This window comes from Lepisosteus oculatus, chromosome 4 (genome assembly GCF_040954835.1).
Source record: "Lepisosteus oculatus isolate fLepOcu1 chromosome 4, fLepOcu1.hap2, whole genome shotgun sequence".
Lineage (NCBI taxonomy): Eukaryota > Metazoa > Chordata > Actinopteri > Semionotiformes > Lepisosteidae > Lepisosteus > Lepisosteus oculatus.
The window spans coordinates 8,169,266-8,187,723 of NC_090699.1; the positions used below are offsets into that span (position 1 = coordinate 8,169,266).

An 18,458-nucleotide genomic window follows, 5' to 3' on the forward strand; every position below is an offset into this window, starting at 1 on the left:
TTTGCACATCGAGAGACTGAAATTCTTGCCCATTCTTCCTTGCAAAACAGCTCGAGCTCAGTGAGGTTGGATGGAGAGCGTTTGTGAACAGCAGTTTTCAGCTCTTTCCACAGATTCTCGATTGGATTCAGGTCTGGACTTTGACTTGGCCATTCAAACACCTGGATACGTTTATTTGTGAACCATTCCTTTGTAGATTTTGCTGTATGTTTGGGATCATTGTCTTGTTGGAAGATAAATCTCCGTCCCAGTTTCAGGTCTTTTGCAGACTCCAACAGGTTTTCATCCAGAATGGTCCTGTATTTGGCTGCATCCATCTTCCCCTCAATTTTAACCATCTTCCCTGTCCCTGCTGAAGAAAAGCAGGCCCAAACCATGATGCTGCCACCACCATGTTTGACAGTGGGGATGGTGTGTTGAGGGTGATGAGCTGTGTTGCTTTTACGCCAAACATATCGTTTTGCATTGTGGCCAAAAAGTTCGATTTTGGTTTCATCTGACCAGAGCACCTTCTTCCACATGTTTGGGGTGTCTCCCAGGTGGCTTGTGGCAAACTTTAGACGAGACTTTTTATGGATATCTTTGAGAAATGGCTTTCTTCTTGCCACTCTTCCATAAAGGCCAGATTTGTGCAGTGTAAGACTGATTGTTGTCCTATGGACAGACTCTCCCACCTCAGCTGTAGTTCTCTGCAGTTCATCCAGAGTGATCATGGGCCTCTTGGCTGCATCTCTGATCAGTCTTCTCCTTGTCTGAGCTGAAAGTTTAGAGGGATGGCCAGGTCTTGGTAGATTTGCAGTGGTCTGATACTCCTTCCATTTCAAGATGATCGCTTGCACAGTGCTCCTTGGGATGTTTGAAGCTTGGGAAATATTTTTGTATCCAAATCCGGCTTTAAACTTCTCCACAACAGTATTACGGACCTGCCTGGTGTGATCCTTGGTCTTCATGATGCTCTCTGCGCTTTCAACAGAACCTTGAGACTATCACAGAGCAGGTGCATTTATACAGAGACTTGATTACACACAGGTGGATTCTATTTATCACCATCAGTCATTTAGGACAACATTGGATCATTCAGAGATCCTCGCTGAACTTCTGGAGTGAGTTTGCTGCACTGAAAGTAAAGGGGCCGAATAATTTTGCACGCCCCACTTTTCATTTTTTTATTAGTTAAAAAAGTTTCAAAAATCCAATAGATTTCGTTCCACTTCACAATTGTGTCACACTTGTTGGTGATTCTTCACATAAAATAAAAAATGCATATCTTTATGTTTAAAGCCTGAAATGTGGCAAAAGGTTGAAAAGTTCAAGGGGGCCGAATACTTTCGCAAGGCACTGTATATGAAGCAATATGACCCTGCAACTCACAACTGACAGCCCCACTAAACCTTAACAGGTGAGAGCCTGGTCAGTACCTAGATGGAGTGCTCACCCTATGGTCTGGGTGGGTCCTAATGCCCCAGTATAGTGACGAGGACACTGTACTGTAAAAAGGTGCCATCCCTCAGATGAGAAGTAAAACCAAGGTTCTGACTCTCCGTGATCATTAAAAATCCCAGGGTGTTTCTCGAAAAACCCCATCTGTGAACTGGCTTCATCACTCTGCTCTCCTCCCCACTGAGAGCTGGTGTGTGGTGAGAGTACATCATCCAGGTGGGGCTGCACGCTGGTGGTGGAGGGGATCCCCATTACCTGTAAAGCGCTTTGAGTGGAGTGTCCAGAAAAGCACTATATAAGCCTAAGCAATTATTAATTAATTATAAAGACTGATAACAGTGGTGTGTAAAATGATGATGATGATGATGTTGATGGTGATATCGATATTTACCAAAACTACAGTATGTCGGGATCTACAATCTTAGATGTCTCTTCTCATCCACTCTTTTTATAACTATACTCTCCTACCCTCTGGGAGGAGATTAAAGATCCCCTGTATAAAGACTAAACACTAGAGACTAGAGAGCACTACTAGAAAGCATCTACTATACTTCTTTTACATGTAAATGCATTCCATTTTTGAACACAGAAAATTTCTTGTTGCGTCAAAATGCACACGACAACTCAACGACATATGGGAAATGGTAGGGTGTCCCCCGCAGGCGACGCGCAGTGTCTTCGCCCGGACGCTGTGAGAAATGGGCAGGCGCTACCTACTCAAGGACGGAGCCGGTTAAAGAAGCTAGTCCATCATCACCACCATCATCATCTTCATCATCATCATCAACAACAGCAACAGCCAAAAAGGATCCGGCTGGCGACCATCAACATCGGAACAATGACGGGCCGAAGCCGAGAACTGGCCAATTCCCTGAAGGAGCGAAAAGTGGACATCTCCTGCGTTCAAGACACCAAATGGGCCGGCGCAAAATCAAGAGAAATCGGAGAAGGCTATAAGCTGATCTACCACGGCAAGAAAACGGCACAAAATGGAGTTGGTGTGGTCGTAAGCCAGCGGATCCGCGACAGCGTCACCAAAGTAGCCTGAATCACCGACTGCCTCATGTCCACCAAAATCAGCATGGGAACCAGCACACTGCGCGCTGTGTCATGCTATGCACCGCAGGCTGGCTGCCCAGACGAGGAGAAAGAGAAATTTTGGCATGACCTCGAAACGCACATCCAAGCCATCGATGACAGCGAAATTCTTTTCATTGGTGGAGTCCTCAAAGGGCATGTTGGCCGAGCAAAGGATAATTTCAATCGTAACCATGGCGGACAAGGACATTATGGCGTAATGAAGGCGGCACCCGGATCCTGGAGCACGTGGAAGCCTGGGATCTGGCCATCACCAACACCTTCTTCAAAAAGCAGGAATCACACCTCATCACCTACTACAGTGGCGGTCGAACATCTCAGATCGACTACTGGGTGGTGAGACAATGAGACCTCAAAATGGTCACCGACACCAAAGTGATGCCGTAAGACAGCATCTCCCCACAACATCGGCTAGACATGCTAGTGAAGACATGCACCGCAACCACCCTGGGAACCACAAAACCAAATCTGCGCTTTATTGACAAACAGACCTGGTGGTGGAATGACGATGTACAGCATGCAACCAAGGCAAAAAAGGACGCCTACAAGACCTGGTGGCAGACAAAATGCCCAGACGATCTTGTATGATACCGCGCACTGAAATCCACCGCAAAGCGAACCGTGGCGACTGCAAAGGTGGCGCACTACCAGGACCTCAATGACCAGCTGGACACACCTGTTGGGGCAAACAATCTACAAACTCGCCCGCGCACGCGACTGCGCCACACAAGACCTAGGACATGTCATCAACATCAAAGATGAAAATGGGCAGATGCTGCAGAAGCCAAAAGACACCCTCCGGCGCTGGAAGAACTATTCAGAGAAAATATGCAACGAGGAATTTCCGCATCCTCCGCTACCAACAGCCGATACCACCTCCAGCCCAGTACCCGCCATCACAATCGCAGAAGTAACCACCGCCATCAACAAGATGAAAAGTGGCAAAGCAACTGGCCCGGACAACATGGAGCACAAGGAGCAGAATGCCTCACGGACCTCTTCAACAAGATCATCAAGAAAAAGACACCCCTGGAAACATGGGAAACCAGCACGACAGTGCCAATTTGGAAAGGCAAAGGCGACGTTAACGACTGCTCCAATTACAGCCCGATCCGGCTGCTGTGCCATACAATGAAAATTTTCGAGTGTGTGCTGGACGCACAACTAAGAACCATCGTCGATATCTCGCCAAACCAATGCGGCTTTGTGAGAAACTGCGGAACAACAGACGCCATACACGCAGCCCGCCTACTGATGGAAAGGCACCACGAGAAGAGGAAAACGATCCACATGGCATTTCTCAACCTGGAAAAGGCATTCGACAGGGTACCGCACGATCTCATCTGGCTGGCACTGCGACAGCACCACGTAGCCTATGTCAGCTGGACAAAGCTCCTGTACCAAAAGGCCACTAGCTCAGTACGTTGCGCAGCTGGAACCTCAGACACCTTCCCAATCAATGTTGGCATCCACCAAAGCTCAGCCTTGTCTCCTCTGCTCTTCATACTTTGCATGGATACAGTGACCAAAGATATCCATGGACGCAATTGTATGCCGACGATGTTATGATGACAAGTGAAACGCGACACGGCCTCTAACAGCAAGTTCAAGAGTGGAAGATGTGCCTTGAACGATTCCGATGAAACTGAACATCAAGAAGACGGAGTACCTCGAATGCGGTGATCAAACCGATGGCACAATCGCAGCTGGTGGGGTCCAACTGAACAAAGTGACCCAGTTTCAAGTACCTAGGCTCACGTGTCAATTCTGACTGCACTATCCTCCAAGACGCCAATACGCGAGTCAGCGCCGCTTGGATGAAATGGCGGCAGGTCACTGGAGTACTGTGCGACAAGAAGATCCTTTTGCGCCTAAAATCCAAAGCCTACCACTCAGTGGTCAGACCAGTGGCCCTATACGGAACTGAATGCTGGCCAACAACAAAGAAACATGAACAGGCACTCCATAAGATGGAAATGAAGATGCTGCGATGGACCCTTGGCTTGACAAGACTAGACCATGTCATGAATGAAGAGGTGCGAAAACACTCAGAGTCGCCCCAATCACTGAGAAAATGAGGGAATCGCGCCTGCGATGGTATGGACACATGCTCCGCAGCAATGACACATCAATGGCAAAGACAGCCCTCGAATTGAATGTGGAAGGCCACCGGCCCCATGGGCGACCATTTCTGCGCTGGCTGGATCGGCTGAAAGGCGACATGCGCCTCGCAAAAGTCTCCTGCCGGGACGCCGCAGACCGTAGGAAGTGGAAAAATCGGTGCAAACAAGCAGACCCCACATAAGTGGGAAAATGCGAAGAAGAAGCAGAAGAAGAAGAATACTGGAAACTACCACTGGGGGTCCGTAAGACATATGACTACCAAAATAGTATAAGTCATTTGGCCCATCTAGCATGTTTTGTAGTTTTCATTCAAGCTTTAATGTCCCCTAGGGGAAATTTGTTTTAGAGTTAATTGATCCCAGCATCCCATCTAGTCATGTTTTGAAAGAAGCCAGGTTATGTTTTGTCCTCTACTTCATTTGTTAATTTTGATTTGTTTTGTTGACGTATACTTTATGTTTCTATCTACGGCTATCTATGAGTTTTTTATGCCATCCCTATCTTTGTATCGGACTCAGGTCAGCGTCGGGTCAGGTCTGAAAACAGCAATTTTTGTTTTTCTTAAATTGCAGGACAGAGCGGTGGCCTGGTGCTAGGCGGGTCTCAGGACATCCGAACATCAATGCTAAGGTGAATGAGTGACCTGGAAATATATAGCCCCAGAGAGAGAGACACTGGAAGGACAGCAAAGCACAGGAAACTAGGGACAGGACAGAGTAGGAGCGCCCTCTGGCTGCAGAGTGCCAGTATGTTATACAGACTATATTAGATTTGTTATGCAGTACCCATGAGGCACTGTTGAGCTCAATGAGAAATTAAATATAACAAGATTATTATAGTGGTAACATATTGTATTACAATAAAATAAAGTGTATTAAACTATTACTGAAATTTTCATTTTAATATAGATATGCTTGCCATAAACATAATGGGTATGTCATTGTTCTTCTGTTAAATTGCCTAGGGTTCCCATGATCCCCAACAGTACTAAGGAATATTTCACAGCCATACCGCACCTCTAACAAATTAGAGTAATTATTTGAGAGTGTTTAAGAATATTTTCCTTTACAGATGCATATTGATTGGGTAGAAGATTAAGAACAGACTTACAGCACAGCAGGGGAAAAAAATCAACTCTATTAGTGTTTCATATCATGAGGAAATTGAAGTCTAAAGCTTTTTAAATCAATAAGCAATGTGTACCACTCACCATGAAAAATGAACATTACCATTCACACAGGATTTAGGTGTAAATGAGCCTGGATTATGTAAAAACCACAAAAGGCACCCAAAATCTTTCAAATGATAGATGCTTCTTCTTGACGGTGATAGATGTTCAACATGTAAATGTATATTTGTGCTGTAAAGTTTCATGTGAATGTTTAGTTCTTCTGATGTTAATTTAGGTCATATGTAGGCCTATATCTAAACCCTTTAAAAATATTTTAGATTCCATTTCCACATGTATTTAAAAAAAACAATAGATGAGTCAGTGCTAGAGCATCTTCAGGACCCAAAGAGCAGGCAAGAAACAATACATTAGAACTGAAAGGAAGTTCTCCTATTACAGTATTGAGGTTAACTACACCAAATGTAGTTTCTCTCACGAACGCCACACACCTAAATGATTCTAGGAATAATAGTTTAGCCAGCACAGATGAAAACAACATCTTAGACCAGAGTTTTTCTGTCTAGCCAGAAGTGAGAAGTTTACTGACAAACATGCCAAGCTAATGTCACACAAAGAGGGCCAGCTCCTTCTTTGTGGTGTGCTCTAACCTGTGTTTCACCTGCAAACAGGCAAGTAAAGGCCAATTTGACCATGGACAGTATATGATGAAGGCCACACTGCTCACTGACACCCATTAGAGACCCAGCATGACAAATGGAGATACTCAGCACGCGCTCATTGATTAAATGTGATGTCATCCCTGCACATGGCTGTAGCTTTCATTTGATTCACTTGGTGGCGGTAAAAGAACGATCTGTTAAGTTTCAGTGGCAAAGTGGCGCAACAAAACAGGAAGTGAAAACCGCCACATGGAGTCAATTTCCTTTGCATCTTTGTTAATCATGTAGCGCCCTCATCAGGCGGGGATGGGGCACTGAGCGGACAAGCAATGGGGCTGGTGATGTCAGCCCCAGGAGTGCATGCTGGGATAGATGGGAACTAGCAGGAAAATTGTTAACTCCTGGGACTTGGGGGGAAGGAAAGGGATTTCAGTACATGTAATTCAAGTGTACCTGTGTGACTGTCCCAAGTTTCCCCATCCTGATCTGTAGTCTCAGGTTCCAACCCTGAACAGCCTGGCCTGTGTTAGTCAGGACCACACACCTTTACTGCCTATTACTGGTTGATTGGTGACGGTAGTCTTTTTAAGGATAACAAAAGTGTACTAGTTTGATTAATCAAGTGCTTTTTTTCACTTATCTTTTGTATGTGTTTATTTTTTCAAACATCGGATAAACAGGTCTTGTGTCATGTATGCTATACATGTATGTAGTATGCTTTAATGCATGCAAAACTCATTGCTCACTCTTCACCTCCCAGCATCTTATCTCTGTGGTGCCTGTTAGTTATGCCTGTTTGTTTAAATTGAAAACAGTCAAGTAAAGGTCAATTGCACCACATACTCAACATAAGTCTTTAGAGTTGTAAACAAGACTCATTGACATAGGTCACTAAGATGTCCCTGAAAGATTGAGGAACCCAACATGACCAATAGAGACGTTCAGCATGTGGTTCTCTTTGAAGAAGTAATAGTTCTACATGCAGCTGTAGTTTTCATTTGATCCAGAAGGTGATGCTAAAAGAATGATCTGTTAGTTTGGGTGGACTACTGACTAGGTCAACAAACCAGGAAATGAAATCCTGCAACATGGAGTCACTGTCCTTCACGACTTTATTGATCCTTTGTGCTGCAGCAGGTAAACTGTGCTTACTTTAATTGGGGATTATGTTTATCTTTTATGAAAGCTTTTCTTCCTGTACACTTTTCCTCCCTGCTGTTAAACTGGAAGATCTTCCGTTATTGTATTTTCCAACAATTGTATTATATTTCACGATATTATTATTAACAATACAATATTATTATGATGTTTTAGTTTCTTTTCTGCCATTTCAAATGATGATTAAAGCACCTGAAACTAGGAATGACAGTTAGTTTTGTGCTTCCCGGGCAGAAGTGATCCAGACTGAGTTCAGGATGACTTAAGACAGAGTAGAGCAGTGGTGGGGGACACAGTGGTCTCCGAGCTTTTGCAGTTAAATTTCTGGCAGGGGCAGCAGCTGTGTGGAGTTTGCATGACCTCCCTGTGTTCATGGCTTTTCATGTCCTCCCCCCTCTTGCAAAGACGTGTTAAACCGGTCTGTTAATGATCAGCTCAATTAAAGGGGAACTGCAGTCCCAATTTCTCAGACTGGTTATTAAATCTCGGTTACAAAATAAATAAATTGACCGTGTAGAAAATAATGGCCAATTTTGAATGAAGCATTTTGTGAAAGTGCTGTAAGTCACCATGTTGTTGCAAACCAATGGTATTGCACTGAACCTGTTTTCCCACCTTGCTTAGTGGCACAGCTACCCAGTACTGCTCTGCCCTGTTAGCTACACCCGGTTTACAGTCTCAGATCAGCATGCAGAGTTAACAAGTAGTGGTATTTGTTGGAAACATCTCTTTTTTTCTTCATCATGGGTGCTTTACAGGAACAGGGGTCAGACTGCAATATAGGAAGTAGTTGCCTTCTACGTCAGTTAAAAATGGCGTTACATACTGTACAGTACAGTATGTGCATGTGCATTCTATTTCTTTGGCTGTTGATGGGCACATTACATGGCACAGTACATCCTTTCTTCCCTTAGAATTTAAATTCATTTTGTATTTATAGATCTGTATTTTTGCCAGCAGAAAGAGAACAGATTGTTTAAATAAAAAAAAGGAATATAAAAAGTAAACAGAAAATTCTAATAGTACAGGCATGAAAAGTGAAAATGCATTTGAGAGTTTGGTTAGGAATGTGTTTGTATTCCCCATTGTGGTTTTGTTTTCATTATTACCACCACATGTCCTATATTTGTCAAATTTATGTAATTAATAAGCAATATTGCATTGGATAAAAATATATGCATTTTTAAGATTTTTCATTGTTTTAAAATCTGAATATTTGTATAAACATTAGAACACCTTGATCTTCTAGAGGCTGTTTTATGTGTTCTAGTTATAAAAAGACCTACTATACAAATAGCAATGTTGGTGCTTCTCCTATGGTGAAATTGAGAATTTCCTTAAACTATGCCAAATTAATGATCTGTAGTGTGTGTTTATCTTTTCCAGCATTTGAGAAACGGGTCTTGTGTCAAGTGTTAGTATGCCTTAATCATTCACAAATACTACTGACAAATCCCAGTTATGGGATTTCAAAATGTGTATCAAACAGGAGAGAGTAAATGCTGTATCTTTAAAATTTGTCTTTGTGCCACGTGAAGACGTGAAAGACTTGTAAGGACTATACATAGAAGTTCAAGACTGGGGATATTTCATGGTGTCTCTTTCCATTTCCAGGTACTGAATCTGAACAAGTAATCGACCGCTATGGTTTAAAAGGAAAGTCTTTCCTTCTGGATGTGGGAGGAGTGAAGCCGGCAGAATTTCGACGATTTTACTGGAAGTTGAATAATACCCAAACTATAGTGGAATACACATTAAAGAATAATGAATTCGAAATTTTACCTCAATTTAAGGAGAAACTTATGTTTTATGAGACAAATTTCTCTCTTCGAATTCTTAAACTGGAGGAGTCAAATAGAGGAATTTACACAGTGATAACACAGGATAGACATGGAAAAGATAAGAACATTGTGATTTACAGATTAATCCCCCAAGGTACTGTATGTGTTTTAAAATTTTAAGTGCTACTACTAAGCAGTTTCTGTGTGCATATGTTTTTTTTTTACTTATAAGTGGACAATATGAAGTCTAGACTGAAAAAATGTATACAAATATTACAAGTCAGTTTTTCCATCAATCCTCGAATAGTATCTGAAATATATGTTTACTTTTATGTTCCTGAAGATACTCCAAGAACTGCCCTCAATCCATGTGGTAATCATTTTGCAATCTGCTAAAACCTTGTGCTTCAAATGTCAGATCTTCAAAAGCTGGGAACAAAGGGCATTCATCAATATTGTCAATTTCTGATATTGTTTCTACATGTTTGCAGGAAATGTGCTTCTAATGGGGGTACCTAATGTCATGCCAGAACTATTCACAATCATCATTTCCTCATTCAACACTGATAACTTTCCAATTAAGCAAAATCCTTTCAAGTGCAGCTTTTTTGCATAGTTGAGAATTTTCTTTCTCAGGTCCTGATGATTGTATGTGGTGACTGTAAATCCACATTCTATGAAATACAGAGTTGACTTGGTGAGGTGATTTACAGGTTTTTTTAAGTAAGGCGAGCTGTGGTTTTGTTCCTACAGTACTAAACAGCCAGGGTAATGCAAAGCTCTCCTCGGTGTAAGGCACTAATATATGAACACAGATTTATCATTTAACAGCTTCTGCTGCTGTCTGTCCAGAGAAGAACATCTCATAAATACTACTGGTGCAACGTGGGGCTGGAATGAGGCAAGGATGCATGTAGATTTACTGTAATCTGGGTGATATCTGTTTTTACTTTGATACTGAATTCGAAATGAAGAGGCAAAGACTCTTGTACACCCTCCAGGTATCTCTTCACATGAAGCAAGGCAGAAGTGTCTTCATGTCTGTTGCTTTCAGTGACACAGCTCTGACTACATTTCAGCATTGGAGAGGGCGGACTACAGCTCTGTTTTCCACTAACTTGGGTTAAGATTTTTCATTATAATAATATAATCTGATAGGATCTGGAGTTTATATCCAGGTACTGGTAGGGAATTGTACGCCTTTACAAATGTCCGTGAGCCTGTGTTAGTGTGAGACACCATTGCAAGCAGCTGTTCTGTTAAATGGATACTAATACAGTCTGAGTCTTGCAGTGTGTGAGACTGCATGTGACTCAAGTGGAACTGTTGGAAGACTCTGTTCGCACTCCTTGTTCCATCTGTGCTGATACAAGGATAATAGTATTGATCAGCAAATGGTCTCAACTCAGTGAAAACAATACTATCAAGACTATCCGAATGTACTAATATATTTGATCAATTGTTGCATTGTAGATTCTGTGATTAAACCAGAGTTAAAGGTGAAGACAGCTTCAGTCAGTGAAGACATCTCTGTTACTTGCACTGTCGGTCAAGACAATTCTGTTTCCTACCACTGCCAGCAGACGCATTGCACTGAAGTTGGAAGAGACTACACAGAGTTGGATGCCCTGGAGATTGTTGTCACTGTAGAGAACAGCAGTATTGTGTGCAAGGCCAGCAACCGAGTCAGCGAAGAGTCTCATTGGTTGGCTTTAAAAGATGTCTGTAAGTATGGCAAAAACACCATCATTCACTTTGAGTCTGTGAATGTAGTTCTGCAAAGAAGATCATCTTATTTAATACTTAAATAAGGAGGGTTACAGAAAGTGTTAAAATAACGCCCTCAAGTGGGAGTGTTGGAAGACATCTTTCACGGTCCTTGATCCACCTGTGCTGGTACAGTAATTGCAAATGCTGCCATATATAATTTTGTAACTATCCCAGCCTGAAGTGCTGTCTTTACAAAAACTGACATAAGTGAATGTGAGCTATGCAGCAGGACAGCCAAGAGATAAGTGGGAGAGTAGAAGTTACAGCCTTGTTGCATATCCTCGCGGCAGAATTCCCCCTGATGAGCGGCTTAACAGCTCTAAGCAGCAAAGGGATTCTGACTAAATCTAATGGACTTAGAGGAAAAGAGGGGTATGGGCTATATGTAATATATATAATACAGACTATATTAGGTATGTTATCCTGTACTCTAAGAGGCCCTGTGGGGCTGCTGAATAAATTTACATTGACAAGATTGTTATAGTGGAAACACAGTGTATCACAATACAATAAAATGCATTAAAGTATCACAGAAATGTTTTTCTTTTGGTATAAAAATGCTTGTTGATAAAGGGTGAATTATTTTTAATTCTGTTAAATATAAAAATCACCAGAGGCACCAGAAATCCTCCAAAAACTCTGTCTTTGTGGTGATGAATGTCCAATAATTAAATGTATATTTTGTTGTTGTTAAGTTTCATGTGCGTGTTTATGGTTAATTCTATGTTGGAAAGTAGGCCTATATATGAACCCTTTAAAGATACCTCAGTTTACAGTTATCGCAGTATTAAAAAAAAAATATGAGTGAATTTTCCATAACATTGTTGCAGCATATTCAGGACACAAAGAGTGAAAAAGAATAGATTACAACCTAAACGAACTTCTCCTATTAGGGAGCTTTGAGGTTAACCATAACAAATATAGCTTATCTCACAAACAAGCCACATGAGCACACACTTGATGAATTCATGGATTTCCCTTAGGAACAGAACAGTGCAGAGCAGGACAGGGCAAAGCATTAGCAGAACTGTGAGCTCAGCTATCAGGGCTGGTCCAGGCAAGGAGGTTGCGCAGGCTTGCTGGTAGGAAGTTTGAATCCCTGCCACTGGTCCATTGCTTGTCAAAAGAGACAGGGTGCAGACAGGCAGAGAGGGTTTAACACAGACAGAGGTTCTCTCGGACAGGATTCAGGCATAGTGGCCTCTTGAGTCAGGGGTTAGTAATGCTGTGAGCAGTACCCAGGTTGGCAGGAGCTCAATGACAGAGCACCAGATCGGTGGCAGATCAGGATTTATATAGCCTGTGCTTGATGGAATGACCACCCATTATTTGGAGGCAGGCAGTTTTGACAATCTGCCTGAGCACATCTCTGGGAGTTTTACATCTCTTGCAAATGCGATCCTGTTTTTGAGGAGACCGAGCACTGGCTCACCCAGGCATAACACCCAAGAAGTAAAGGTTTACTGGTAAACATGCAAACCTCATTACTCACTTTTTACCTCCCAGCTTCTTCTCAGTGGTGCCTGTTTGTTTAAATTGCAAACAGTCAAGTAAAGGACAATTGCACCACATACTGTACTCAACATTAGCCTTTAGACTTGGAAATAAGACTCATTGAAATTTGTGACTAGGGTGTCCCTCAAAGATTGAGGGACTCATCATGGCAGATGGAGATGTTCAGCATTAAAAAAATTAATGTCCCTGCTGTAGTTTTGATTTGATCCAGCAGATGATGCTAAAAGAATAAGCTGTTTTTGTGGCCAATGAACATGGAGTCACTTTCCTTCACGTCTTTGTCTTTGTCTTGTAGAAGGTTAATTGTGCTTAGTTTATTCGTGCTTTATTTTTAATCTAGCTTTGATGAAAGCTGTTCTTCCTGTGCACTTTTTCCCCCCTCCTGGTAAACAGGAAGATCTGTCATTATTATACTTTCCAACACTGTTATTTGTTTTAGTTTCTTCTCTGCCATTAAAAAAGACTACTGCACCCCCAAATTGCGAGTAACAAGTAGTTTTGTGCTGCCCGGGCAGAAGTGATCCAGACTGAGTTCAGGATGACTTTAGACAGAGTAGAGGGGTGGGGGACACAGTGGCCTCCGAGCTCTTGCAGTTTAATTCCTGTGTGGAGTTTGCATGACCTCCCTGTGTTCATGGCTTTTCATGTCCTCCCCCTCTTGCAAAGACGTGTTAAACCGGTCCGGTTCTGTTAATGATCAGCTCAGTTCGGTGACACAGAGCACAGGTGAAATGAAAACGCTGAGACAATACAGCCCTCCTGGTCTGGAGTTGTGTACCGCTGGGCTATGTTAATCAGTGTTTCGAAGTTGTGGGTGATCCCTTGTGATGCACTGTCAGCCCATCCATGATGTAGTACTGCCTTGCACCCAAGACAGGTTCCAGATTGCTATGAGTCTTTACCAGGGATAATTTGCTTGCTGGTTGGATGATGGTATGAGCAGTGATAACCAATCCTTCTTCTAGACGTCTAGTTTCCATTTCACCCGAGCTTGAGCGGTAATTGAGCTTTTTAAAAAATGACTGCAGTAGAACAATGGTGTTAGAAACTAGAATGAGCTCTGTGCTGCAGGCAGATACTGAGTGTTGGAGCTGCACATTGTTGACACATGTATTCAAAATCCTCAAAGACACCGATAAAGTCAGCTCAGCAGACGTCTGCAGAATGAACACTGAAACACAAAACAGAGGAACAAAGTGGAAATAACAAGGAAATTAATTTATAGCTTCTATCTACAAAATGGGCTGGACGGGCTTAATGGCCTTCTTCGCTTTATAACCTAAAAAAAGACTGAAAACATGCTTCTAAGAAATAGAAAACTTCTGCATTTCAGAAGCCTGTTTCCTTGAAAGATGAATTTAGCAAAGAAAAGCATGGATAGTTGGTTGTGTTGCTTCTGGTTTATTTTGACAAGCTGCAAGACATAATTGCTTCATGGACCATCATTGCAAAAATATTTTTGTGATGGTGTTGTTTTTCACCGGATTCTAAAATGCCACAATTTATGTCATTGGTACAGGAAAGGCCGAGCTGTGTTTTTAGTTGTGAAATCATCTACTGAGATGAGTTTGCAATAAAAAACAACACAAAGTTGTTCCAGAAATTGAATCATGTGCTGATGAAATTTGCACATTCATACAGTACGTGGTGGTCTGGTGTCACCTAACACAACAGGTTGGGAGTTAATAATAATAATAATAATAATAATAATAATAATTGTATTCAAAATACAATTATATTTTGATATATAGCACTTTTCTGGACACTCCACTCAAAGCGCTTTACAGGTAATGGGGATCCCCTCCACTACCACCAATGTGTAGCATCCACCTGGATGATGCGTCGGCAGCCGTAGTGCGCCAGAACGCTCACCACACATCAGCTATCAGTGGGGAGGACAGCAGAGTAATGTAGCCAATTCATAGAGGGGGATTATAAGGAGGCCATGAATGGGAAATTTGGCCAGGATGCCAGGGTTACACCCCTACTCTTTTCGAGAAACACCCTGGGATGACCTCAGTTTTACATCTCATCCAAATGACGGCACCTAGTTACAGTATAGTGTCCCCATCACTATACTGCGGCATTAGGACCCACACAGACCACAGGGTGAGTGCCCCCTGCTGGCCCCACTAACACCTCTTCCAGCAGCAACCTTGGTTTTTCCCAGGAGGTCTTCCATCCAGGTACTGACCAGGCTCACACCTGCTGAGCTTCAGTAGATTGCCAGTTGTGAGTTGCAGGGTGATATGGCTGCTGGCTATAAGTTAAGTTTAAAATGATAAAGCTATGAATGAAGAAGGTCAAGGAAGATACAAAGCTTTGCAGAAAATAAACTATATTTCACTGCAGAATAGCTGCAGTGTTCTGTAGGAAAGAATCAAGCCAGGCCTTGTCTTTGAAATGGGTCTGAGGAACCAGCCCCACGATGCACAGAAATGTATTATGAAATCTGTTTCACCCAACCAATTAAGTATGATCCCCTTTCCATTCCTAGATGACAGAGCTGAAGAGAAGAACCGTGCAAAGATTATCTACGCCATCCCAGGCAGTTCTTTATCCCTGACTGTGGACGTACCTGGGGACTTAAAGATGAACATGTTGGAGTGGATGCTGAAAACAGAAAACACAGAGGTTACCATACTGAAAATGGCGACTGGAGGACACACCGTATTCCTGTACAAGAATCAAGTAGTGTTTAAGGAGACAGATTATTCCCTTACACTAACAAACCTGAGTCACAGAAACAGTGGAATTTACACAGCTGTACTGAGTGATAAAGAAGATAAAAAACACAGACTCAACATCTATCGTGTAACAGTCCTTGGTAAGAGCACCACCATGTCTACAGTCATTGTTCATTCGGCTTCCGGTAATTGTCTGCTTTGTCACAAAGATTAGAACAATAATAAGATAAGAAATTGAATTGAATGAAATGAATTTGTAAGTGTTGTCAGCAAGTATTTATGGAATCATTAAACCAACCTCTTGAAGTTGCAGATGAAAATGAAGAAGACATATTCCAACAAGTGAGACACATGGTGATTGAAAAGTAGAACTTGAATCTTCAAACCACCTGCATTTAACTTTCAAAACAACAAGTCCATAAAAGCTTAATGCTTAGCAAAACTTTATTGGCCACATACAATTTCTTGTATTAGGAATTTGTCTTTTCGTATGTTGACAATGGAATTCCAGCTCAGGAATCCAGACTCAGACTAGGGTTTATCGCCTGCTTTCATAAATAAATCTGACCCTAATGTACCTCTCATTAGCAGAGAGTGCAGCAACCTTAGAGCGCAGCAACACCGATTTCTCCATTTCTGTTTTTTTTTCCAAAAAAAACAAAGTGATTCCCATCCTGAGACATTTAGCATTTCAATCCACACTGACTGTATGTTTACTGTACGTTTCTGGGTTTTTCAACTAGGTCCTGGAAGTGGTAACAAGACACTTTCACCGTGCTGCACTTTAAAACTGTATTTATAATTTCATTTTATTTTTTATTTTTTAGCACCAAGTACATTCTGTATACGGCCGTAAAACTGGAGACCTGGAGACCTGATTGGGATATCAGATATCAGACTGTGCTGTGCTGAGACTAGGAGAGTCTGTCCCTGCGTGTGCTGCACTCCGATTGCAGCTCTGGGTTTGTCATTTGAGGAATTTCCCTTCACCCCGTCCAGTCTTCTTCATCCTCTTTTCCATTCTCCAGGTTTCTCTTGTTCGATATTCCTTGGATTTGTGAAATCTTGATATTCCTTCAAGTTTTGTAAATTTAAGTTTAGGAATTTGTAAAGCTGGTTTTTCTTTCGTTTGCAAAATTACTATATTGCTAATATGTCAGTTGACTCAGGTCATAGCTATAGTAGTCACGCCAGCCCTGAGCTAATTTAATGTACTGCAAATCTTTTGTAAAAGTGGTGATAGACAGTGAGGGAACACATTTGATCATCAGCTATTATTTCTGGTTTTCAGATGCATCTGATCAATACAGATACATGATACATTTTTGTTCACATGCTTATTTTTATTTTGAAAAAAAAAATTATATCCACCTTCAAAGCAAATAAGTATACGTGCATGGATAGTAGTAGTAACAGTGGTTTTCTCACTGGTTTCAGCTTATGACCAATCTGTTAATGCACAGACTACTCATTACTGTCTTTCATATCACTTTTGTTATTGCAATAAAAATAATTTCCAGACTAACGACTTCAATTTCTATTTGTCATTCAGAGGAAGTTCACATTGTCCATATTAAATGCGAGCAAATGTATTAATTGGTATGCTTAACATTTTGGAACCTCATAAAAACTTATGACATATATAAAATATATTATATAGAGAAAATAGAATACAATAACATGAATACAAATAACATACAGTACCTTGCAATAAATATAATAAGTACAAAAGGCTTTGTAAACACAGAGTACACCTCAGGAAGTGTGCTTGTAATTTTATCCGGGTCAAGAGTTTCATAAACAACAAAAAGGCTCATTTCAGTAATATTGTATTATGTGTTTATTGATTTTTAAGCAATATGTTACATATACCTTATAGTTTATTGTTATAGATACGCCTCCATTCCAAACAACTCAGGGCTTCACCTGTTGAAATCCCCACAAACATGAGTGCTTCTCAAAGAAGTGGACAACTGGAGAAGGAGATGGATGCAGAGGAGGATAAGGTCAATGTTTAAATGCGAGTTTACTTTTGGGTTACTTTTTAGGTTTCCTCCCTTCAACCAGGTCTACATTCATAAAAACAGCATCCAGCAGCTGTATCACCCTATATCACTCACAACTGGCAATACACTGAAGCTCAGCAGGTGTGAGCCTGGTCAGTACCTGGATGGGAGACTCCTGGGAAAGCTCAGGTTGCTGCTAGAAGAGGTGTTAGTGGGGCCAGTAGGGGGCACTCACCCTAAAGTCTATGTGGGTCCTAATGCCCCAGTATAGTGTACTGTACCATCCTTCAATTGAGATGTAAAACCAAGGTCCTGATTCTCCATCTTCATTAAAAATCCCAGGGCATTTCTAGAAAAGTGTAGGGGTATTACCCTGCTGTCCTGGCCAAATTTCCCATTGACCTTTACCAGCCATGGCCTCTTAATAAACACCATCTATGAACTGGCTTCATCACTCTGTTCTCCTCCACACTGAGAGCTGGTGTGTGGGGAGAGAACTGGAGAGCATCATCCAGATGGGGCTGCACACTGGTGGTGGTGGAGGGGATCCCCATTACCTGTAAAGTGCTCTGAGTGGAGTGTCCAGAAAAGTGCTGTATAAGTATGAGGAAGTCTTATTATTATTGAAAACTCAAAAGGCCCACTGTAGTGTCCTCTAGTGGTTGTTTGGCTGTTATCTGCACCCCTTTGCTTTAGCTGGCCTGCCACAGGTACAAAAGAGCCTGAGTCCGTGCCACTGTTTTTCCTCATGACCTGCACTAAATGCAATGGCCTCTTTACATTGTAGGACACTGTGATGGCTGTGTCATCCGCCAGTTTCCACCCTGAGATCAGCAGCCAATGTAGCCACGTCTGGTACAAGCAACACAGCTTGCACTGCCAGATCTCGAGGACAAGGTCGCAATCCACTGGTTGTCTCCACCCACCAGATTCCAGTGGAGGTGGACCTCTGCTCAGGGCTGACAGCCCAGACTTTCAGCAGAGATGATGTAGGACTCACACCTGTGATCCAAACCAGTGTTCTTACCATTGGAGTCACTCTGAATCACCCTGGAGCTTCTCTTCTCTCACGAGCCGTGACAAAAAGC

The 18,458-nt window shown here is 42.1% G+C and overlaps 1 protein-coding gene and 1 pseudogene across 2 annotated transcripts; both read left to right on the forward strand.

Annotated features, from left to right (window-relative positions):
- The first annotated feature begins 2,074 nt into the window (after positions 1-2,074).
- Positions 2,075-2,886, forward strand: LOC138238203 (craniofacial development protein 2-like; annotated as a pseudogene).
- A 2,347-nt stretch (positions 2,887-5,233) lies between these two features.
- Positions 5,234-16,879, forward strand: LOC107075927 (CD48 antigen-like). Of its 2 annotated transcripts, none has more exons than XR_011189297.1 (5): positions 5,234-5,292; positions 9,226-9,546; positions 10,866-11,117; positions 15,175-15,504; positions 16,192-16,879. XR_011189297.1 is itself a non-coding variant. In XM_069188207.1 (5 exons), the coding sequence occupies exons 1-5, from the start codon at positions 7,527-7,529 to the stop codon at positions 16,218-16,220; spliced, it is 996 nt and encodes a 331-aa protein (XP_069044308.1). In that variant the 5' UTR covers positions 7,485-7,526; the 3' UTR covers positions 16,221-16,879. The 2 variants fall into 2 exon arrangements, 1 of the variants encoding a protein (XP_069044308.1); XM_069188207.1 differs by lacking the exon at positions 5,234-5,292 and adding an exon at positions 7,485-7,590.
- Positions 16,880-18,458: the final 1,579 nt, after the last annotated feature.